This window comes from Lepidochelys kempii, chromosome 2 (genome assembly GCF_965140265.1).
Source record: "Lepidochelys kempii isolate rLepKem1 chromosome 2, rLepKem1.hap2, whole genome shotgun sequence".
NCBI lineage: Eukaryota > Metazoa > Chordata > Testudines > Cheloniidae > Lepidochelys > Lepidochelys kempii.
Window position 1 is genome coordinate 210,680,013 of NC_133257.1, and position 25,721 is coordinate 210,705,733.

The 25,721-nt window shown below is 42.2% G+C and overlaps 1 protein-coding gene across 1 annotated transcript in view; it reads right to left on the reverse strand.

Annotated features, from left to right (window-relative positions):
• Positions 1 to 12: 12 nt before the first annotated feature.
• DNAH11 (dynein axonemal heavy chain 11) overlaps positions 13 to 25,721 on the reverse strand; it is a 289,112-nt gene continuing 263,403 nt past the window's right edge. Inside the window, exons 75-82 of the mRNA XM_073333745.1 lie at positions 24,563 to 24,754; positions 16,118 to 16,237; positions 10,722 to 10,964; positions 6,798 to 6,980; positions 6,605 to 6,720; positions 5,879 to 5,991; positions 3,782 to 3,922; positions 13 to 463 (exon numbers count right to left, since the gene is read on the reverse strand). Of these exons, the coding sequence (XP_073189846.1) occupies positions 216 to 463; positions 3,782 to 3,922; positions 5,879 to 5,991; positions 6,605 to 6,720; positions 6,798 to 6,980; positions 10,722 to 10,964; positions 16,118 to 16,237; positions 24,563 to 24,754 (1,356 nt within the window). The 3' untranslated portion in view covers positions 13 to 215. The remainder of the gene's footprint in view (positions 464 to 3,781; positions 3,923 to 5,878; positions 5,992 to 6,604; positions 6,721 to 6,797; positions 6,981 to 10,721; positions 10,965 to 16,117; positions 16,238 to 24,562; positions 24,755 to 25,721) is intronic.

Below are 25,721 nucleotides of genomic sequence, written 5' to 3' on the forward strand. Positions count from 1 at the left end.
TACAGAGTTTAATTTTCAATAATCTACCTGTCTCTCCGAAGGAAAATGTTAACAGGTATGAATCCAGTTTAGCGAGACAGACATGTTTGGAGGAGGAGTACAACATTTGAGTATCATAACTCTTCACACGTAGGATGTAGTGCAGCTAGACAAAGGTTTTTCTCACAGTCAGCTGTTATGTACACTTTGACTACATGCTGTGTGACAGCACAGCATTAAACTGCCAAGAGTAAGGCTACTCCTGCAAGCACCCACTTAGCTGACTTGTCCTTGCTTTTCAGATTGAAAGTCCAAACATATGTGGGCCCTCTGTTTTTAGTTTTATATACTGGACATTCATATATATTTTTGGTTTCCTGTCGATCAATTGGAATAGCTCTTACAAAGATGACTGGCATTGCTGGAGTCAGATCCTGGAGCCGGGCTTCAGCTATGACCCCTGCCTGGATGTCCCACCGTGCTCCTGTATGAAAAACACACACAGAGTTCCAAATGGTGACTTGAATCATTTGTACATTGCAATGCTGCACTTAATAGTTGCTTAGTAGTAGGTACCTTTCCTGAGGATAGAGCAGACGTGGCAAAACTGTAGGTCACACACAAAATTGCTAACTCTGGATCTCATCACACAATACTGAGCTTAGCTATTAGCATTCCATACAGAACATTGCCTGCTAGAACCTGTAGTTCATTTCTCCCCCCTCAAACCCACTCTCCTGTTGGTAATTATTAGAGAGTGGGTGGGGGCGGAGGGAGGGAGATAACCTGGATTTGTGCTGGAAATGGCCCACCTTGATTATCATACACATTGTAAGGCGAGTGATCACTTTAGATAAGCTGCTACCAGCAGGAGAGAAAACCTTTTGTAGTGATAATCACCCGTTTTTTCATGGTCTATGTGTATGAAAACATCTGTATTTTCCACAGTATGCATCCAATGAAGTGAGCTGTAGCTCACAAAAGCTTATGCTCAAATAAATTAGTTAGTCTCTAAGGTGCCACAAGTCCTCCTTTTCTTTTTGCAAGTACAGACTAACAGGGCTGTTACTCTGAAACAAGTTATTGTTGCTATAAATGATTCAGTAAGGGGAGGAGGATAAGTTGTCATGAGGAAGTTCTATGCACTGTGTTAGGTGTATCAGTATTGAATGGTGGAGGAATTAGTCAAACCAGGTTAGCATAATTATTACTGAGCTATGAGAGGTGGTGCTGGTGTACTGTCCTCCAAGTAATCCAGTATGCCTCTTTTCAGCACTGAGTTCTGTAGCTTGTCAGTTGTGGTGGAATACATGACCAGGATCTCTAAGACTTAGGGGCAAGAGAGGGTAGGAACATTTTCCAAGTCTGGGATGGCTTGTATGAATTAGGCTTAGTGTAGGCAGCACCTGTTTGCTACAGCTGATGTAAACCAGAGTTTTGCCTGAGTAAAGAGAAGGTGTTTGTTAGACTTTGACTACACTGTCCTACATTACTCTGTTCACAGATTCCAAGGGCAGAAGGGAGTGTTGTGATGATCTAATCTGTATAGTGTAGACCTCCTGTACAACAGAGAACTGGCCCAAAATAATTCCTAAAGCCAATCTTGATGTTAAAGTGGTCAGTGATTGAGAACATGACCCTTGATAAGTTCCAATGTTTAATTACTCTTGCAGATAAAAATTTACACCTTACTTCCTTTCTGAATTTGTCTAGCATCAACTTTCATTCATTGGATCATGTTATAGATCTGCTAGACTGAAGAGTCCATTAAATATTTGTACCCCATGTAGATATTTATAGACTGATTAAGAAAGAGACTGTTAAGGGGTGACTTGAACAGAGTGAGCTCCTTGAGTCTAACACTGTCTTTTAATCATTCTCATGGCTCTTCTTTGAACCCTCTCCCATTTATCAATATCTTTCTTGAATTTTTGGACACTAGTCCAGTGCCAAATGCAAAGTTAAATAACCTCTCTATCCTGTAACATCTAGTATGTGTGTTGGGACATCACTCACAGGGCAAGGTAGCATTGCTGGAATGGCATGTACCATAACTTTATATTTCCTGGGATTCAGAAGTTTGATTGTAGCTGAAATTAACATTTTGAAAGAGCCCAAGGCAAACCTTAACTGTTATTAAATAATCCAAAATGTTATCTTTGTATGGTTTGGAATAACTTCACAGCATCCTCATGTGCCCTGGAATATTCTAACTGCATGTTAGTCATTTCACTACCACTGCATCATCTCCTAGTCTAGTACACCACAGTTCCCCCGCCTGCCTATACACAGGAATCCTCGGGGTAAAGGGACTAGCATAGAATAAGGAGAGAACAGAGCTGAATCCCTCACTGCACAACACAACCCTCTTCTTCCCTACACTATTCTCACACACGCTGCAGCCCCTCTTACCTGTTAGCAGGGCTATAAGGAACGCATGTACCAGCAGCTAAGTGGAGATGCAGAAATCCAGATCAGGGCTCTTCTACATCTCTCTGAGCCTTCTATGTTGCAGATAGATGTGAACTGCTTCATTCATCTTAATGAACTGCACTGAACATGCCTAGTCCCACCTCCTCACCCCCATTTCTGCATTGTATGTCTGCTCTCAGTACTATGGGGGAAGAGCAGAAACCTTTGCTAAATACTCTGATCCCACTTCCATCTTAGAAGCAGCAGGGGCAGTGACCTTAGAATCCTTTCCCCACTGCAAGAAGCAGCGTAGGGAATACTTTCCTAGCTCTGCACCAAAAAGTCATTGATCCAAGGACTTGCTTTCCTTTGATCACGCTCAGTTTCCTGCACAATGGAACATGATTACATTACCATAACTGCCTGCTACAATCTTGTCTATTAAACAAGGCTCATTCCTTGACAACATTTTGAAAATGAAAGGGTCTGAAAGTTGATTTAAACTAGAAGTTTTGTTCTCAGGGCAAAACTTCCAAAATAAGCCCCTGCAGAATGCAAGCACAACCCCTGTTCTCTGAAAGCTGTTAAGGTAGCACTCACACATGGAGTGCAGGTGCAGCTCAGGTTCAATGACCACAGCTGGGCATGTTAAGCCACCCAGTTACTGTGGTTCACAGCCTGAAAACCTTCTAATTTCAGAAGATCCCTAGTCCTGCTGACTATGCACATTTCATGCTTTGAGGCAGATCAGGTTAGCTCATGCCAACCTCAAACTTTACCGTGATAACTTTTTCAATATTGTTTCCCCAAAGGGAATTTACTGAAATTCCAGGTGGTTGAAATCATTTTGGGGAAGTTAAGAGTGACTGATAGTTTTGCCCTCAGGTGTGGGCAAAAAGATGTTAGGGCTCTCCTAAAAATTAACTGTTTATAAAATCACCTGGTTCTTCTATCTCAGAAACCCTTTGCTGAAATGACACCAAATTTGCCCTGTTAATGTTACTCTGCACCCCATTGAAGCACTGCAAATTTCAAGGCAATCCAAGTGAAAGCCATAGAGTCTTTTAAACAGGAAGTGTTTAATTATGTAAAGGGAGCTGCTGCTCTGTTATTATACAGTCACGTTTAATACTTTGTTAATAGTAGAGTAAGTTTATTAAGCAGAGACACGGGCCATGTCTGAATGAATCCTGGCCTAAACAAATTAAGAACTAATTAAACCCATTATCAGTCCCAAACTCACCAGTGAATTATTTAGATCTAACTCCACGTGGCGAGGGTAATCCACTTTAGAGTAGCAGAGTGTATGCATGAGGCATGCAGAAAAATTCAAACAAACATCAGTCATTATGAGGCAGATGATATCGAGCAATGTAAACAGACATCTTACCTTCCATATAAAGACCACAAATATATGCTCCTTCCCTAGGTGGGTGGCCATAATCTTCTCTGATCTTTTTGGTAACATCTACAGTCAGACACATCTTATCCAAAGGCCAGTCATTCTTGCGGGCCGTGCACTGCATAATAGCTTTTAAAAAAGCCAACAGATTACCCTGAGCAGTTCACCATAGACCATAATTTTAATGCCACAACTGCTCCCCTGGAACCCTACCCAGGCTTGTTCGAGCCTAAAGCTACACAATTGGGGCGTTCTGGCAGTTGTTTGCCATATCTCAAATTGCAAGAAATTAGTTGTATAAATTGCTTTTAAGAAATGAAAAACAAACCGAATACCGCATCCAGTCAGCTCTCTTGCAACAGAGCAAAATACATTTCCATCTGAGCACAAAAATAGGTGGCTGCTCTCTGATTAGGAATGCTACAGAAGCTACATATTCATTGCTTGTGTCACTCAGTGAGTTGGATGACTAAGGAGTAATATTGACTGGCTCTGATGAAAATCACAATACTTGACAGCAAACTGGATCAACAGGGGCTGAGAGAGAAAGGGGTGTGTGTTTGTATAAGCTTCTGGGCTGTGCTCTAAGAATCTGTGGTCTACCGTGAACGGCTAGTTTAATGTCTTTACTGGCTACTGAGAATTTGAATTAAAGCATTTTTACAAGTCTCTCTTCATTGTGTAACTCCCATTAGTGCACTGATTTCCAGACTATTGCCTGTGGATCAACAACTTTCCCCTGACAGGGCTTGGGATTCTACGGAATTAAACATTTTGAGACACCAGCAGTCAGGGACTTGGGACTGGTGGGGTGGCAAGTCCTTGAGAGAAATTTGGTTTTACAAACTAGTGGGCAGAATGAAAAGCTGCTGAAGCTTGACAATGGCTTCTAGAGATCTAGGTAGTTGCTTTAGATTCTGAAATCATGCATGTGGGTTGTAAACATGGAGACTGAAAGCTTACTGGGGGATTGATGTGCGGTGATTGATGCATCGGCCGTCGATTTAGTGGGTCTAGGGAAGACCTGCTAAATCAACCGCAGATCGCTTTCCCATTGACTCCTGTGCTCCACTTGAACAAGAAGCACAAAGAGAGTCGACGGGAAAGCATCTCCCATCGACATAGCGTAATGTGGACCCCGCAGTAAGTAGATTGAAGTACATCGACTTCAGCTACGTTATTCATGTCGCTGAAGTTGCATAACTTAGATCTATCTTTCCCCGGAGGGTAGACAAGGCCTAAGGAAGCAGTTTAATATACTGCTGAATGTTTTTATCCCGTACTGTAGCAGTCCATATTCTGGGAGGAATGTCAGACTTTTTCTCACTTCCTTTACGCTGTTAAAATATTTTACGAGTTAAGAACCGAAGGAGTGAAACAGAGCGGTACATTAACACATTTAGATTAAAGAATACTGATTGGAAAAGCTATGGTTACATTAGCAAACTAAGTCTAAGACTTCTCTTTTCTTTAATCAAGCACAAAAATACAACTCAAATTCAGCATCTCTTTCCTTTTCTCATCTCCAGACTTTGATTTGGAGACTGAAGACTTACGACAGAGGGAAAAAAACTATTTCCACATGCCTGATTGTGCAAATTGTTACTTATGCCATTAATCCTATGGAGTCACAGGGACTACTTGCATTAGTAAGAAGTACTCCGTATAGGATTGGAGCACATGGGTAGTAGCTCACATAGGTAGTAAGGGCCCTGGATGTACTCAACAAAGTTGCCAACGCATTTTTTAAAGGGACAGTGTCAAGAATAACTAACATGATATCAAACACTTCTAGAACACATTAGATTGTTAAAAGTGAACATTTTAAAAACCTTAATTTGTCTTAATTTATTATAAAAGTCTTTTCAACTTGGATATTGAAAATAAACCAGTCTGTTTCTAGTCAATTTCAGTCATCCATTCTCATGCAGTAGCATAATATAGCATCATTAAACACTGCTCACACCATAAAGGCATGTTTAGGTTAAAAATAAAACCTGCTTGTAAAAACTGTTTCAACCTACAATTTGGGGTTGAAACAATATGACCCTGTTCCTTCAAATGTTATTAGCCATTACTACTCACCAGTCAAAAAAGACTGAGGGTTAAAGAATCCAGAGAGCCACACCACTGCTGGAAGCACAAGATCTTGTGTCCAGATATCAAGTTCTCGACACCGCATGAGGAGGTCATTAATCCTGAAACAGAAGAAGCAGCAGCCACCTTAATGCTGACATAGTCATGTGGACAACAGTGATAGTTTCATTAGGATGAAATTCAATGAAGTATAGAGATGCTGAGTACCAGCTGAGCACTGCATTGTCTCTGTGGGAAGAAAGCATGGGGCTGAAGCAGTCAAAAGGTATGCGCAGATTAAGAGGCCAAGGTTAGGGTGGGATTAGTTTGTTTCTGAATCTAGACAAGCCCAAAGACAGTAGTGCAAGGAGCCCATCATGAAAAGGGCCGGGGGAGTGAGGCTAGTGGATCTGCAATTAGGAACACAGTCCAATTACTCTGTCACGGGGCTGCAGAGACGTTATTCCTTTTGAAAACGACAGGCCCTATTGGTTGCACTGTATAATTCCAACTTTGCAGAAAGCATAGAAGGAAATGTTTAGAAACACTTTAAAGATTAGTATTCCAGCAATATTTATTTGGTCTCTGGAGTGAAAATGAATTGAATTAAAACGACAGATTTTATATACATGGGAAAGAACCATGCTGCACTTTTACAGCAATGGAATAACCATATCCATGGTAATTAACCACCACAAGTTACAGTTCTTTGGTAAGGTGCCGAAGCATACTTACCATTGTGCAAGGCCATAGGTGGATGGATAAGCCAGCTTGGTCCACGCATCTGGCACAATATCATAAAGCAATGCTGACTGCTGCGCATCCATGTCAGGCGAAAATGTCAGCTCCCCCTGTGAAGAATAAGTATACTAGGCATCAAAGAAGTCTGAATAGTTATTCTTTAGTAAATGAAATTCACTTCTCTTACCTTTAAACCAAGGTCCAGTTGTTTAAGTGATTTGCGTATTGCCCGAATTAGGAGGTTCATTCTCTCACACTCTTGGAAACAAACAAGGACATAGGGGTTCCGAACAGCGGCCCTCTGCATGATCTCTGTCATGTTAAAATCTTCGGGAAGTTTCTCCAGAATATCATCCAGGACATCCTTAACCTTATCACATCAATACAGAGTGATCAAAAATTGCTGCATTAGGGATTCACACATGTTTAAACATACAAGACCAAGATTATTTGTATTACAGTGGTGCCTGATGGCCCTAGACACTGTGCAAGACAAACACTCCCTGCCCCAAACAGCTGACAATCTAATACTGATTTTTCATTGCACAGTCCTGGAATCAGACAAGCGCACAGATCATTCCTTATTGACTAAATAAGGACTTGTAAACTAAAAGCACCTGACTCCAGTTCAACCTCCTGTATTTTGCAAGACTAGACCCTAAAGCCCGTATGATATAGGAGCAAAACTGGAACAACCACAGAGGGTCCAACCCTCTGGGAAAAAGATGATGTAGGGAGCAGTCCCATCCCTCTATGCATAACCGTTGCATTTCTCTCTGCAAAATCTCCATGGCCTATTGGCAACATGGGAGAGGGCACATGGCCACAGAAAAGCAGGGAAGTAAGGGACAGGACAGAAGGAATTACAGTGGACAGGTGGTAATCAGTTGCTAAGACATATTCCCCAGTCCACAGGGAGGACGCACAGGAAGAGGATGGAAGACATGTAAAGGTGGCAGAGATCCACACGGCTTGAGAGGTATAGTCTCCTGGCACTCCAGCTTTAAGGGGCATGCCCCAGATCACCCCCATAATCAGGGCTGGTTTAAGTCAGATAGGCCCAACCTGGGATTCCAGTTGCTTGAGTCAACTACATTAGAACCTCGTTTCACCAAAATATATATATATGTTTGTAGCCCTTAGAGTTGCAAACACAAGCTTGAAAACATGACTCGAGTGTAACCAAAGTTGCAGTAATTGCCTTTGGCTGTAGAGCCTGACACAATAGCCCCAAAAATGAGGGTTGCCTCAGGTATCTCAAAGGGTGTTAACTCGCTCTGCCTGCCTGCCTTGCCTTCTGCAAACATGACTATAGATGGGGATGTGCGTCTGGCACAGGAGGGAAGAGTGCAGCAGGTGCACCCACCTGCCTCTCTGGAATGGGAGGGATGCTCCCCACCACTGAGACTCCCAACATGGGGTGGGGCCCTAAGGAGCCGTGGAGGAGCCATATTGTGGTGTGCATATGGTACCAGATTGTCTTGATCCAGCTCTGGCCAAAGACTCATTAGTCCACTCTCAGAGGGGAACATGCAACAGACCTCTGGGGCAGCCCAGGGTACAGCGATTTTTACCTACGTTTTCTCCTTCTGTAGTTTTTTATGTGGGAGCGAAACACAGGAAGGAATCGCATAGGAAAGTACAAATACAAGATTAGGTAGTTCTCACAAATGTCCCCTATAATTTGAATGTGATTAGGTAATGGTCATGACCTGAACAGACAAGACACATGCTGCCTTCACAGGACAGTCACATTTTAAGTTAATTATGAAAATGGTGTGCGCCAGACTCATTAAAACAATCATAGTCAAGTTGCTTTAATTAACAGTAGTTTGCTAGTTGTCAGGAATTCAGGAAGCTAAGTAGTAATGGGGAAAGGTTTTTTTTTTATTGCCAAATAAATCCCCACTCCATCATTCTACTATATCTTTATAGGGATCAACAATGCCATCCAAATTTGGCTGAATTAATCACCGGCTTTTTCCTTCTGGAAATTAGATTTTGAGTATGGTTTTAGTATGAATGCAAACTAGACATCAAAGGACCATAAGTCCTCTATGGTCAAAATCAGGAAATGCCATTTCAAACTTTAACAACTTAGTCATTTCAAAAAGCATTGGGCTGAGCTTTAAGTACCAAGCTCCCCTCTGGGGAAGAAGATGGCAGATTTTCTTTTTTCTTGATGAAACTGGCACACTTATAAATGTGAGCACCCTACATCTATTAGCACGGAGAGAAGAGAGAAAGAGTGTGCACGCATGCATGCACATTGGATGTGTGTGTGTGTGTGTGTGTACACACGCACACACATAGGTTACAATCTGATCAGACATTTTGTCTTCTACATCTTAAACAAGCAAATGTAATACAAACCTGGTTTCACATTTTTCCCTCCCCAATTTCTGGACTAAAGGCAATTTATAATAAAATGATGACATATTTGAAAGCTAGGTTTATGAGGGACCTTTTGAGATTTGAAATCGGGACTTCCCCTGCCAGTTCAGTCCTTGGCTTCACTGCTGAGCTTTCCAACAACATCTTTCCTCCAATTGTGAGGTGGCCTTGTGTGATATGGATAACAGTCCACAAGGCTCTAGTGGCCCACAGGTCATTATGCATACTCTAGGCCTCCAAGCAGCCACCTGACAGTACTTTACTGGGAATGTCAGAACTCTGGGTATCTTGAAAACCTGCACAGGTGCTGCTCTGCTAGCTACCATGACGTGAGAGGGGCCTCTTGAAACCAGCATGGCCAGTCTTCCGCTTAGTCGTATTGTGAAACCCTAATTCTTAAAGCCAAGGAGTTAAGATACTGGGGTGCACCTTTGTCATTACTTGTTTATGTGTCTTACCAATCTCACCCCTTTCTGCATGTACTCTGTTAAGAGCCCATACCGCTTTGCATCCATGCCTAAAACTAGACATTTTATTTCTAGTGGGAGCAATTTTGGCTGTATGAAAATATCTGGGTTATTCCTGACACTAAATAGAACTGCATAATGTATCAGCACATATAGCACTAACAAAAGCTTTCTCTGTCTAGGTGCTTATCTGGCCCCCATTATTGCAGTATCTGATTGCCAGTTAAGGATTTATGGGTTTATCTCCTCAGCACGCCTATTCCATTAAAAATATATGTTATACATATGGGGATCTGAGGCCCAGAAAGTTTGAGGGGCAGATTCCCTTCCCACATCTGCTCTATTTGCACCACTTACGTGGTCCAAAGAGAGCAGAAGCTTTCTGCAAGTCCCCTGCTAGGGATACCCCTTATGAGGGAAAGTCGCCCGCAAGCTTAGACCTAGGTGTTCTGGCTCCTAGACCTTTTGCTGCGTCTCCACAGAGCTGTGGGCATGAGGGTTTGGCTGAAGCATATTGTGCTCTTGCTATCCCCAGCTGATGTAGAGGCCCTAGGGGACTATTGCCACGGCAGAAAAATCAGGGATCCATAAGTAGCTTCCTTACATTCCCCCATTCGGCTGCACTCAGTGGAAGCTGGACACAGTAGAAAATCTGCCCCTAAACGATTTGCTCAGAATCACATGGGAACTCTGATTCAGAGCTGGGAATTGAAGCCTGATCTTAACCACATCAGTACCAGGCACTTAAAGTAAAAATTGAAGTAGCTGTCAAGGTAAAAGGTTACCTGCTTCCTAGCTGACAATTTATAGAAAATGGCAGGGAAGGGGAAGAAAAGCAGAATCAGACAAACCTTAACATAATATTTTGCTAAGTCAGTGTTTCTTTGCTCTTTAAAAAAAAACAGACAAAAACCAAAAACAAAACAAAACAAAAAACAACAAAGATAGAGTTATTCACTGGCACCCCAGCTTTCAAAGTGAAAATGGCATCAGTGGTTTCCATTAAAAATTAAATATTGCTCTTATATTATTTATGGGCCTAAATTCATCCCTGATGCAACCCTGAGTTACACCAAGTTTAAATTTGACCTGAGCTTATCTTGGTAAACTGGGTAAATTTCCCATTATCAGAAGTTAACTATCTCAGTGAAATAATGTGATACGATAAATACTCCCTTTTTAGTGGCATCCCCTGGCACTATGAGAAGCATTCTTATGGGAAACATGATTAAGAAAAACCATCACCTTACCTTTTCCTCTGCAGACTGTCCTGATTCCTCTCCCACAAGTAAATTCCTGGGCTGCATTTCCAAAAGAGTTTTGAAAAGATTCTCTGATGTCACTGTCAAGAATTGTATCTCAGCATTGGGATGGAGTCCATATAACACTGGGCTTTCAGCTGGAAGCATTTCATCTATGTACTTATGGTATCCAGCATAATCCAAATTTGGGGGTGCTAGGAACCCTGGTGCCAATGCCAGTTCTCCTTCAAGCTTCAAAAAGAGAATGAACAACATTACTATCAGTTCTTAAAAAAAAAAAAAAAATTTCCATTGTGCCAGGAATTAAGTTCACTGGAAGCCTGTTAGAAGTGCCACAATGGAAGATGGTTATTAAGTATTCATATTACAATTATTAACTACACACATTTCTAAAGTTCCCATCACCATAGTATTGAGGCACCTGTACTATCCTTCACTTGCAAATGTGTGGTGTTAGGGCCATTTTAGATACCCATCTGCAGCCCCATTACTGTAATATCAGAGCAAATATTAATGTATTTATCCCCTCAACACTGCCCTGAGTGGCAAGGAATTATTACTATCCAATTCTATAGGTGAGAAAACGGTGACATAATGAGCTGCAGTGACTTGCTCAAAATCACTCAGGACATCTGTGGCAGAAGCAGGAATAGAACCTAGATCTCCTGAGTCCCAGTTAAGTGCCTTAACCACAAGATTGCATTGTTTATTATCATCATTATTAAACACTTATATTGTGATACCATCTACAGCCTAGCCAGGTCAGGGTGCAGTGCAGACAGATAGCAAATGTATGCCCCTGGCTGAAAGAGAAGACATTACAAGGTGCATGAGAAAAAAAGCACACCAGAATGGGTGGTGGTGGAGACAGGGTAACACAATAACAGGATGTGAGCCATATTTAGCCAAACAGGAGCAGCAATCCCAACTCATCATCTGCTTAGTCACTATTAGGTGGCAGGTTTCTGTGTGCATTACAGCATCCGCCCTCTTCATTCCACCTAGCTCCTAACATCGAAGAGGTGAAATGCAGAGGAAGGCCATGTTTACTCTCCATTCCACCTCTCAGCTGGTAAGTGTGCTGCAAAGAGAGGAGTTTTGTATTGCATACTGAAGGTTGCAAGGTTTGGCCTCAACTGGATATTCAGTGGTAATAAGTTTCACAGCTGAGAAAGCCTTGTTCCTTATTGCTGGATTGAACCGGGATTCCACCAGCTGCAGTGTCTCTATAGAACACAGTTGCCATGGAAAGCTGCAGAGAGAGAGAGTGTCTCTCTGAGGTAGGCAGGCCCTTACCTCTTTAGGGCTTTAAAAATAAGAATCAGGGTCATAAAAAGATCTAGAATTGAATATGCAGCCAGTGTGCAGCTCAGTGCACTGGTGTGATGTGCTATCCATGGTCTGGCCTACCTAGCAGCGATAACATAGGGAAAATAAAAGCAGTAATACACACATACAATTGCATTAGCTCTTTGCTTTCCTTCACCCTCACTTCTGAGCAGCAAGGACTTCAATGGGTTCAGAGAGGCCTTTGAATTCAGTGTCACAGGCCAGAATGGTCTCACTCCAGTCTGGAGTGTCATCTTTGCTGAAAGATTTTTTTCTGGTTACAAGAGCCTTTTTTCAAGACAGCCAGTTATTTTTGATGTGGCGGATCTATTCCATATAGCCACAATAAACTTCAAAGGCATTCTGGTATTTTGCAAAGTCAAGAACAAGTCACAGATGAAACTAATACAAACAGAAATTATTCTGGTCTTACAGCCAGCCATTTACTGTGGAACCTGCACTACAGATCTGGTTTTCGACCAGAATGCCCGGTCGAAAAGGGATCTTGGCGGCTCTGGTCAGCACGGCTGGCTGGGCCGTTGAAAGTCTGAGCAGCCGCGCAGCGGGGTTAAGGTAGGCTCCCTACCTGCCCTGGCCCCACAGGGCTCCCAGAAGCGGCCAGAATTTCCCTCTGGCTCAAGGAGTGGCAGGTTTGTATAATTTTTGGTGGTGCCCAGAATGGGTCCAAGTCCTGCCCACCCCCAAACACTTGCCTAAGGCTCTGGGAGGGAGTTTGGGTGCAGGAGGGGTGTGGACTCTGGGAGGCAGAGTTTGGGTGCAGGTGGATTGAGAGGTTGGGATCTGGGCTGGGGCAGAGGGTTGGGGTGCAGGAGTGGGTGAGGGGTGTGGTGCTTACCTTGGGCAGCTCCGGAAAGGGACTGGTACACCCATCTGGAAGCGGTTCCTAGGCAGGGAGGCGGGGCCGGGAGGTCTCAGCGTGCCACTGCCCACAGGCACTGCTCCCCCAGTTGGTGTTTGGGGCGGGGGCAGTGCATGGTAACACACACAGCCCCCTGGGGCCGCAAGGACGTGGCGCGACGATGGGCAAGAAGCTGCCTTAGCCCCAATGCACTGCCGGTGGTGGTGGCTGGGAGCCCCAAGGCCCTTTTAAATCCCCCAGGGGAGGCAGGCAGGGTTGGGAGAAACTCCCGGGGAGGCTTGTGGGGGCAGCAGGCGGGGCCGGGAGAGAGACCCGACCCCCAACATTGGTGGAGTCGGGTCCCCAGGACCTGAATATTCCTGGAGCCTGGGCACCATGGGTCCATATAACTTGCCATCCCTGGCTCCCCTCCTAGGTGGGGGCACAGCTGTGGGGGGGCTCTACATGCTGCCCCCACGCTGCATCCAGGAACTGCAACCAATGAGAGCTGCGGGGACAGCTCCTGCGGATGGAGGCAGCATGCAGAGTCACCTGGCTGCGCCTCCACCTAGCAGATGGAGAGAAATGCTGGCTGCTTCAGGGAGCCACCTGAGGTAAGCACAACCCACAACCCGCACACCTTTCACACCCAAACTCTGTCCTATAACCCGCACCCCCTCCCACTCCTCAACCCCAGCCATGAGCTCCCTCTTGCACTCAAACTCCCTTCCAGAGCCTGCACCCCCGCCCTCAGTCCAAACCCCCCCAGCCCAGAGACTGTACTGCCTCCCACACCCTATCCTCCTGCCTCAGCCCAGAGCCCTCTCCCATACTCCGAACCCTGATTTCTGGCCCCACCTGAGCCCGCGCCCCCTCCTGCACCCCAACCCCATGCCCGGCCCGGTGAAAATGAGCATATGTGGGGGAGGGCGAGTGACGGAAGGAGGAGGGGATGGAGAGTGCGGGGGTGGGGCCTCAGAGAAGGGTCTGGGCATGCGGTTTTCTGCAATCAGAAAGTTGGCAACCTTAACTACAGACCTCACCTACAATGATCATCTCAAGGTACCACATTAAAGTAGCCCTAAGGTTTCCAATAAAATTATATTCTACCTTCAGTTAAAGGCCACTTCTGTTACTTATTCTGTATTGTCTGGTCTCTTTGGTGGCACTTAAAATAGGTCTAACTGTATTTTTTGAAGATTCATACACATAACAGGACACTGCAAGTTTATAGTGGGAACCCATTGCTTCTTTGTCCACATGCCAAACACCACATACAACACAAGGAAAAATCTCAGTATAACACTCCCCACATCTTGCCTTATTGCTTAAATATGCAGCTAATGAATTCACCAAGAGTGCCAATAAGTAAAGACAAGTCACTTTTCCAGCTAAACATAAAAAGACAACCACACTGATTAAATGTACTTGTTACCATATCTGTTCGTGTTTACTTGGCTGCCAGTCAATAAAAGAGCTCTTGTTTCCTCTGGTAATTTAGGGGAGTAACATTGTCCTATTACAGCAAAAGCTTGAAAATGTACCATCTCATTATTTAAAACATCAGTGGATCTTTACTCAGGGTTGGGTACCTAAACTTTCCAAAGGGCATACAAACACCAGTGATTCTCTTCAGGTTTCACCACCTATATTTATTTTACAATTATTTGAATGAAAGTTCAGGCTTGTGAAGGTTAATGGACTGCCTAGGCTGGAAACAGTAATTCTTTACTTATCCATAGGCTAGACACAGAGCAGAAACATAGAATGTGCTTCCCACACTAACCCCATGACCTCAGCTGTCATTTGGAGAAATCAGCCTCTGTAGAGGTCAGAAGTACAGTAGTGTTTATCCTTCCATCTCCATGGTAACTAACTCCAGCGTTTTCTTCTGAACAGCGACTTCCAATTGTATTAAAGTGAGTGTGGCTTTTTGACATATGAAAACCTGCTCATTAGGGATTGAGGAGACACAAGTGCACTCATTTCATTTAGAACCTTCAAGACAGACTTCAACTGCAATGGCAAGGGTGAAAAGTCCATTTCCCCTAAGTTATCCAAGCTCCAGAAATGATCTGCTCAAGGCTTACATGTTAATTCTCCCCTGCCCCCACCTATAAGCTGTTTGGACAAAGCAAAATAATAAAATTGTAAAAAAAATTAAAAATCTGTTTTCAGTATAGTCATTTCTTCACTCTTTGACTAGTTAATAAACTTAAGAGAAGCAGCCAGAGAAATTTAAAGTAAAGTAATGCCAACACAGTCACTGGGATTTCTAGAAAGAAAATTAGGTAAATCCAGGATTTTTCATGCTTTATGTTCTGTCACAACACAGAAACAACTATGCAGAAGCTGTGGATTTAGAAACATTTTTGGAAATTTTGCCCTTTGGAGGGATGGACAATGCTGTCCAACTCCAGATTTCTAAGATTAATATACATTGTGCTACATACATCTGGTGGTGGTGGGGGTCGGGGGCGGGGGGCGTTTGCTGTAGCTGCAGCTAAGAGTCAGAAATGCAGTGGGAGTGGCAGAAAGGGAGAAGTGGTCTATTATTGCTTCTCATATTCTGAAAACACCAGAAAAGGAGGGAAAGCCATTCTGCTCTAATGCTTTTCATGAACAAGAAAAGAAAATATAAGACAAGTAAGTGTAGGTTCTTGGGTGTCTGGTATGTGTGTCACTCTGTGGTGCTATAACTGAAGTATCTTTCAATTGTGCAGCTTTTCTACCCCACCAAGAGTTTTCAAAACATGAGTGCATCAAAGAGGGGTTAATTTTTAATAGGAAAACCTGTTACCTAAATACACTGTTCAGAATGCAGTTCAGTTGGCTCCTCTATACACTATATAGTATTGTTCCAAAACACTTAATACATGTTGCTAAACTACGGGTATTTGCAAAAGCACTTAAGTAAGCAATATACCAAGTTACAAAAGCCTTGCAGACAAGATTTTTTTTGTGATGAAGTACCACACTCATTACAAATTGGATCATTTATTCCAAGACAGATATACAAGATTTTTGTATGGATGGGGTGGGGCTGAGTGTCACCTCAAAATGCTTCAGCTCTTAGCAAATCAGATCATTGAAGAAATATTCATCATGGTGTTTAACATATTAAAATTAAAGAGAAAATATTTTATTTCTTGTAATATTGAAAAATTAGAGTATTTAGGTATATATAAAAAATTACCATAGCTGGGCTCATGAATTCCTCTAAATACATATGACACAGCTTGCGGTCCCAGTCATCAGTGATGTGTCCACCATACATAATCTCACCAAAGAGATAACGAAAATCTTCCCATGGAACCTACAGAAGATAATGGAACGCATAATTAAACAAACAACAAGTCAGCTTTCCAAAGGACAAACCAAAGTCACACAGAATAATAATGCATGAAAAATGCTTCATCAGAACAAAAGAAAATCAAAACACTTTCCTGAGAAGTTGCAAACATTAGGTATTCTCATTAGTTTCTATTTAGAAAATAACCATACTGCAATATGGGGTTTTTTTAAAAAAAATTCCAGTTATAGGTGTATATATAAATATCTGATTAAAAATATCATGGTTTCAGTTAAAAATCACTAATTGTGCAAACCAATATCAGTTGTGCCATAAGTCATGATTTTTAGTCTAGCCCTTATGAAAAATCTTTTACGGCGCAAAGTACATTTTCAACACACTCCATGAGGTAAGAGAACATAACTCATTGAGGGATATATGTATTTCCGTATCCAGACCTTTGAAAACATAGTCCTTATGAGCAACTGGAAGGAAACCTACTAACTATCAGGTCTGTTTTAAGGGGGAAAACAAAACTTTTATCTGATTGCAGTTTTTTATATCTCCTCGCTAGAAAATACTGAGTAAGTGAAAGTCTATATTATTTGAAGTTGGGATGCATTCAAGAATTTCAGTAAAAATGGAATTAATATTTTTGCTATCACTACCAAATCGCTTGAGGGTTATGTTCATTGTGGTTATGGTCATAGTGCCATACCTCCAGTTTCTGATTAATGATGGTAGCATATTTTACTCAAGAAACCACTGTCTCTTTTTTTATTTGGCTTAGCAAGATTCAAAGCCTCTCTTTGCTATCCTTGGTTTGCAAAATTTGCCAGTTTGTGATGAAGCCTTTCCAGACAGAAACCTTTACACCCTCGGGGGCAGTATTTGCCTCCTAACAGTTCAAGTAAAAACCTTAATTATAGGCTTTGTATGTTGCATGATGTGACAGAATGGAACAAGTAAAATAGCTACAGCTACTCCAGTGTGCTTGCTACAAGTTTATTTGAATTTGAATAAGTGAAAGTCTTATTGCACCTTCCTTTTAAACTGGTTTGATCAGGAACAGCCAGCATGGATTCACCAAGGGAAGGTCTTGCCTGACTAATCTAATCGCCTTTTATGATGAGATTACTGGTTCTGTGGATGAAGGGAAAGCAGTGGATGTATTGTTTCTTGACTTTAGCAAAGCTTTTGACACGGTCTCCCACAGTATTCTTGTCAGCAAGTTAAGGAAGTATGGGCTGGATGAATGCACTATAAGGTGGGTAGAAAGCTGGCTAGATTGTCGGGCTCAACGGGTAGTGATCAATGGCTCCATGTCTAGTTGGCAGCCGGTATCAAGTGGAGTACCCCAAGGGTCGGTCCTGGGGCCGGTTTTGTTCAATATCTTCATAAATGATCTGGAGGATGGTGTGGATTGCACTCTCAGCAAATTTGCGGATGATACTAAACTGGGAGGAGTGGTAGATACGCTGGAGGGGAGGGATAGGATACAGAAGGACCTAGACAAATTGGAGGATTGGGCCAAAAGAAATCTGATGAGGTTCAATAAGGATAAGTGCAGGGTCCTGCACTTAGGACGGAAGAACCCAATGCACAGCTACAGACTAGGGACCGAATGGCTAGGCAGCAGTTCTGCGGAAAAGGACCTAGGGGTGACAGTGGACGAGAAGCTGGATATGAGTCAGCAGTGTGCCCTTGTTGCCAAGAAGGCCAATGGCATTTTGGGATGTATAAGTAGGGGCATAGCGAGCAGATCGAGGGACGTGATCGTTCCCCTCTATTCGACATTGGTGAGGCCTCATCTGGAGTACTGTGTCCAGTTTTGGGCCCCACACTTCAAGAAGGATGTGGATAAATTGGAGAGAGTCCAGCGAAGGGCAACAAAAATGATTAGGGGACTGGAACACATGAGTTATGAGGAGAGGCTGAGGGAGCTGGGATTGTTTAGCCTGCAGAAGAGAAGAATGAGGGGGGATTTGATAGCTGCTTTCAACTACCTGAAAGGGGGTTCCAAAGAGGATGGCTCTAGACTGTTCTCAATGGTAGCAGATGACAGAACGAGGAGTAATGGTCTCAAGTTGCAGTGGGGGAGGTTTAGATTGGATATTAGGAAAAACTTTTTCACTAAGAGGGTGGTGAAACACTGGAATGCGTTACCTAGGGAGGTGGTAGAATCTCCTTCCTTAGAGGTTTTTAAGGTCAGGCTTGACAAAGCCCTGGCTGGGATGATTTAACTGGGAATTGGTCCTGCTTCGAGCAGGGGGTTGGACTAGATGACCTTCTGGGGTCCCTTCCAACCCTGATATTCTATGATTCTATCAATGAAAAAGAATGAAAAAGAGAAAGAAGTCACCAGAATGTAATAAACTGTGCTACATACTGCCTCAGGAAAGGCTGAACAGCACATCTCTAAGAAGAATATTAACTTTTGGTTCAGAATAAAAAAAGAATAAACTCACAATTAAACAAAAAGAAAAGGAGTACTTGTGGCACCTTAGAGACTAACCAATTTATTTGAGCATGAGCTTTCGTGAGCTACAGCTCACTTCATCGGATGCATGCCGTGGAAACTGCAGCAGACTTTATTTATACACAGAGAATATGAAAAAATACCTCCTCCCACCCCACTGTCCTGCTGGTAATAGCTTATCTAAAGTGATCATCAGGTGGGCCATTTCCAGCACAAATCCAGGTTTTCTCACCCTCCACCCCCCCCCCCCCCACAAATTCACTCTCCTGCTGGTGATAGCCCATCCAAAGTGACAACTCTTTACACAATGTGCATGATAATAAAGTTGGGCCATTTCCTGCACAAATCCAGGTTCTCTCACCCCCTCACCCCCCTCCCAAAAACCACACACACAAACTCACTATCCTGCTGGTAATAGCTCATCCAAAGTGACCATTCTCCCTACAATGTGCATAATTAAGGTGGGTCATTTCCAGCACAAATCCAGGTTTTCTCACATCCCCCCCACCCCCATACACACACAAACTCACTCTCCTGCTGGTAATAGCTCATCCAAACTGACCACTCTCCAAGTTTAAATCCAAGTTAAACCAGAACATCTGGGGGGGGGGGTAGGAAAAAACAAGAGGAAATAGGCTACCTTGCATAATGACTTAGCCACTCCCAGTCTCTATTTAAGCCTAAATTAATAGTATCCAATTTGCAAATGAATTCCAATTCAGCAGTTTCTCGCTGGAGTCTGGATTTGAAGTTTTTTTGTTTTAAGATAGCGACCTTCATGTCTGTGATTGCGTTACCAGAGAGATTGAAGTGTTCTCCGACTGGTTTATGAATGTTATAATTCTTGACATCTGATTTGTGTCCATTTATTCTTTTACGTAGAGACTGTCCAGTTTGACCAATGTACATGGCAGAGGGGCATTGCTGGCACATGATGGCATATATCACATTGGTGGATGTGCAGGTATACGAGCCTCTGATAGTGTGGCTGATGTTATTAGGCCCTGTGATGGTGTCCCCTGAATAGATATGTGGGCACAATTGGCAACGGGCTTTGTTGCAAGGATAAGTTCCTGGGTTAGTGGTTCTGTTGTGTGGTATGTGGTTGTTGGTGAGTATTTGCTTCAGGTTGCGGGGCTGTCTGTAGGCAAGGACTGGCCTGTCTCCCAAGATTTGTGAGAGTGTTGGGTCATCCTTTAGGATAGGTTGTAGATCCTTAATAATGCGTTGGAGGGGTTTTAGTTGGGGGCTGAAGGTGACGGCTAGTGGTGTTCTGTTATTTTCTTTGTTAGGCCTGTCCTGTAGTAGGTAACTTCTGGGAACTCTTCTGGCTCTATCAATCTGTTTCTTTACTTCAGCAGGTGGGTATTGTAGTTGTAAGAAAGCTTGACAGAGATCTTGTAGGTGTTTGTCTCTGTCTGAGGGGTTGGAGCAAATGCGGTTGTATCGCAGAGCTTGGCTGTAGACGATGGATCGTGTGGTGTGGTCAGGGTGAAAGCTGGAAGCATGCAGGTAGGAATAGCGGTCAGTAGGTTTCCGGTATAGGGTGGTGTCTATGTGACCATTGTTTATTAGCACTGTAGTGTCCAGGAAGTGGATCTCTTGTGTGGACTGGACCAGGCTGAGGTTGGTGGTGGGATGGAAATTGTTGAAATCATGGTGGAATTCCTCAAGGGCTTCTTTTCCATGGGTCCAGATGATGAAGATGTCATCAATATAGCGCAAGTAGAGTAGGGGCTTTAGGGGACGAGAGCTGAGGAAGCGTTGTTCTAAATCCGCCATAAAAATGTTGGCATACTGTGGGGCCATGTGGGTACCCATAGCAGTGCCGCTGATCTGAAGGTATACATTGTCCCCAAATGTGAAATAGTTATGGGTAAGCACAAAGTCACAAAGTTCAGCCACCAGGTTAGCCGTGACATTATCAGGGATAGTGTTCCTGACGGCTTGTAGTCCATCTTTGTGTGGAATGTTGGTGTAGAGGGCTTCTACATCCATAGTGGCCAGGATGATGTTATCAGGAAGATCACCGATGGACTGAAGTTTCCTTAGGAAGTCAGTGGTGTCTCGAAGGTAGCCTATTTCCTCTTGTTTTTTCCTACCCCCCCTCCCCCCAGATGTTCTGGTTTAACTTGGATTTAAACTTGGAGAGTGGTCAGTTTGGATGAGCTATTACCAGCAGGAGAGTGAGTTTGTGTGTGTATGGGGGGGATGTGAGAAAACCTGGATTTGTGCTGGAAATGACCCACCTTAATTATGCACATTGTAGGGAGAATGGTCACTTTGGATGAGCTATTACCAGCAGGATAGTGAGTTTGTGTGTGTGGTTTTTGGGAGGGGGGTGAGGGGGTGAGAGAACCTGGATTTGTGCAGGAAATGGCCCAACTTTATTATCATGCACATTGTGTAAAGAGTTGTCACTTTGGATGGGCTATCACCAGCAGGAGAGTGAATTTGTGGGGGGGGGGGGGGTGGAGGGTGAGAAAACCTGGATTTGTGCTGGAAATGGCCCACCTGATGATCACTTTAGATAAGCTATTACCAGCAGGACAGTGGGGTGGGAGGAGGTATTTTTTCATATTCTCTGTGTATAAATAAAGTCTGCTGCAGTTTCCACGGCATGCATCCGATGAAGTGAGCTGTAGCTCACGAAAGCTCATGCTCAAATAAATTGGTTAGTCTCTAAGGTGCCACAAGTACTCCTTTTCTTTTTGCGAATACAGACTAACACGGCTGCTACTCTGAAACCTGTCACAATTAAACAAGTTTTTCTCCTTATTGGCTATAAAAATGCTACTAATACATTTCTCAATCTACTATATATTTATTTCAATACACTGGTATTTGTTGGTCAGGAAATTGCTTTTTCTCTTTGTGCCAGATAACCTTGTTCAAAGTGAGTGTGTCTTACAAGAGTATAGCAATATTCTAATTCAGTATAACCTCAATTAGCCACATGTCATGGGGAACATTGACAACGTTTAGATAATCAAGGCTTCTGATTTAAGAGAGAAATTTCCGTGTAATCACAAGAGATCAGGGACATGTTCTCTGTTTTGGATAAAAGGGCTTTTTGGATAACAGGTTTGCATAATAACATTGTACTGTGTAGGAAATTAGCCTGATGTGTTCATGGAGAGAGAAATTCAACCTCCACACTACTCAAGTCCAGCACAGGGGCTATGCTGTAGGAGGAGTTTACCTATTTAGCAGCTGCACAGGGGCGCCTACACAATTGCATGCCACAGGAAAGGTCTCATATATACTGGTACAGAAAGCCACATAGTGGAAGGATCAAATAGTCCCAATACCCTACACAGCTGGTTGCTGTTCTATCCCATATACTTGAAAAACAAGTGTGATGGGTGAAGGAGTGGGTTGAACAGAAGTCCTGCACCTGGGCCCTGGGTTGATTTTGTCTCCACAACCACTCTGAATTCCACCTGCAGAGAGCTCATATAATACTTGGACTTTGTGTGGGTGAAGGGAATTTCACTCATGGGGAAGTGGATTGGGTCGTGTCAACTCAGAGCCACAAGAGGATTAAGTGTCCAAAAGATAAGGTCCTCAGCTGGTGTAAAATGTCATAGCATCATTGACTTCAATGAAGCTGTGAAAATTTACCCCAGCTGAGAATCTGCCCCCAGTCTTCAACATAGGCTTTGTGCTCCATGGGTCAATTCTTGCTCATCTTACTAACGCAAATAGTCCCAAATGAGCAAGATGAGCAGGATTTGGCTCTGTTTTCACGCCACATTTTGCTGCTTTTAAGATTCCTTTTTTCCTCTTGTACCTACATTTTTAAATGACCATAAAGCTACAATGCAATGTGATGCAACCTGCTAACCCACAAAATATTATTAATATGAAAAGTATGCAATACTACCAAAAGGCAAGGTTTAGTAATTCTCTCTCCTACTTCCCATCCGAACTAGTATTTATATAATAAGAGTCCAGGAATGTCACACTCTGTGTCTCTCTGAAGCCTAAAATGTGTATTGAGTCCGTGTGAAACAATGGAAGCAGCTACAAGTATGGCCAAGAACTCTTATTATTCAGAATATCACCAGACTGAATCATCTCTGGTTGTTGTGGTCTGTTACCATATAGTTTTTTAAGTTCTCAACCATTTTGACTTTACAGATTATACCCAGGCAGTGTACAGCTACAGTAAAGCATGTGTCTATGCCACACCAAGTGTCGTAGGCGATGTGGACAGCACTATGTCAGCAGGAGAATTTCTCCTGCCAATGTAGCTACCGCCTCACACAGAGGATTTATTTATTTATTTATTTATTGGATTTATTACACCAACAGGAGAGCTCTCTCCCTTCAGCATAGAGTGTTTTCACCAGATGTAGCGATGTAGTACTTCTATTGTACACTAGCCCATTGATAACTATGATATCAGAAGTAACTCAACCAATTACCATCCTTACTTTACAGCTAATTTGCATGTAACAGTTTAATTGGTTATATATGGGAGACTGCCCAAATGGTGGATTACTTGGCCAAACCGCCACACCTGTGCATCCAACTGCCACTCACACAAATCAACAGAACCACCCACACAACTAGCAACGTCTGTCGAGTCAGCATGAAGTGATGGAAACAACAACTAGTATGGTTGAGAGCTCTTTTTGTTAAGAATATCATTAGGTTCAATCATTACTGAGATTCGTGGTCTGCTACCAACCAATTTTTAAATTCTCAGCCATTTTTGGCCTCCTCTTAATTTTTTTTTTAAACACACACATGACTTTATATATTATACCCATATGACAGCATGGCTTTCAGCTACTAGTAGCTACTTATTAAGCTTATGAATAGTTATTTTGAGAACAGAGCCTAAAGAGAGAAGGAGATTTATCAGTAAAGAAAAATATGGGTTGGAATAAGCTGATTTGAGAGAGTCATTTTCTAAATGAGAACCATTGTTAAATCACCACTATAAAATTAAGCAATTATTTCAAATGTGACACTAAATACCAAATGAAGGAAATTCAATTTCATGTCCTATTAGCAAAAAGCATCAATGAAAAGAATAAAAGGAAAACAAGAACAAATACATGTAATGACTACAAACCGGGACACACAAGTAAATGTATGTCATTGAAAGTAACATTTCACATATTTTTTTTTAAAAAAACCCTCTGCTGATCTCTGAAATGTCTAAGTTATTGAAAAAGGTGGTATCAGAGAGCCTACTTACTATCTACCCCATTAAATGCTGAATAATCATTCTATTATTCAGGCTTTGGATTTACAGAACTTAAAAAATGACATTAATCGAGTATTTAAACCACACAACTGTAAAATATGCTGTAGCTCAGAAATAAAATCACTCATCTACCCTTAACTTCCACTCGGGGGAACATTACAGAGAAAGTCACAACAAGGTGGTATCCTTAATACATAATAATGACACATGCAGGAAATGCACCATTATTTATACATGTGACGTGTTGTAAATTGCTTCCATCATCAGAACTAATTGTAGTGATTATTAATGCAGTGTTATGAACTGTCAGAATTGCTGTATGTAATTACATTTGTGCAAATGCTTCATTACCTGCCTAATGAATTTGGCATATATGCACATGTAAACCACTGTTTTTGTTAACATAATGAAGGACATTTTTTTTGCGCTAAGCTGCTGATGTGAAACTGGTTTGACCTATATTATGAAGTTCAAGCATCCACTGCTGAAAAACCTTTGCTCTGGTATATTTTCATACTCAGCAATAGATGCATATAATGTAAGCTATTTTAATAACGGCTGCAGAGAGAAATTATGTTCCACTCCTGTATCCAAGACTGACAGATTCAGAACAATCTTGGTAAAAGGTTACTTGACTACTAATTCTTACTTTAGTGTGTGCCTCTAAATAGTTGTAGAGGACATTGACACAAATGGTGAGATCTCTAGTATTGAAAGGATATCTTCGATTCCAGCCTTGTGGTCCAAACTTGAGCCTCCCAGCCACACAAGTATGAAAGTAGCACAGAGAAAAGAGTATGCTTTTAAACTCCGTCTCCCTGATGCACAATTCAAGTGTATCCTGCCAAAGAAGAAAAGCAATGTTTTTATCCAGTGACCATTACATTACTATATAGGCATAGTTGCCTTACTTGGGCCAATGGGACTACTCACACATTTGAAGTTAAGCAAATGGAGCGTTGTTAGCAAGATTGGAGCCTAAGTATTTTTCACTTTATATACTTCTATTATAGTTAAACAGAATTGCTGACCAGATAAATTATCTAAGAAGGAGCACTGTATTGCCCTTATTTAACCCAATATGACTGTGAAATTAAATAAGTTTCTAATATTACTCAACAATCATATAATAGAGGACATTTTTATAAAATAGACCACCTTAAAGACAATCTCACAGAGAATGGTATTCTCACTATAGAATTCTATAGGGTAGTTTAAAATTCCATAGAGAAGTTATCACTCTCGCTCAGATTTTATGTGCTTTTTTCCAAAAAAGGTATGTTTGGTAATTGTAATTTAATTGTTTTCTTTAGTCTTCATTGACAGAAGCTTGGAAATAGGAGTTTCTGTACAGCTTCTTTTTTTTTTTTTTTTTTTTTTTTTTAAGTTCCCAAGTCAAACTTTAAAATGTCTTTCTAAAGTATGATCCTAAATCTACATTCCTTGCACCCCCAAGCTCTTTTGAATTGTCATAATTGTGTGTAAGAAGTAATTAATATTACAATTGATTTTTGATATCCATATACATCTTAAGTATAAAAACTTCTGGGGGCTAAATCTCTGGCTATCAAGGCAAATCACCTTCCCCAGTGGAAGAATGAGTAGGAAATTGTGAGCAGGAGAACATGTTTCCCCCACACAAAGACCGGGAAACATCTCATGATGGGGAGCATCAAGTCCTATAACAAAATTTCTTCTGGTCAAATTAGTGAATTAAATAATCAGAAATACAATATTGGTGTAAGATTTATGAATCTGACTCAATCGTCCTGACCTGCATATAGAAATCCATACAACATAAAATTTGC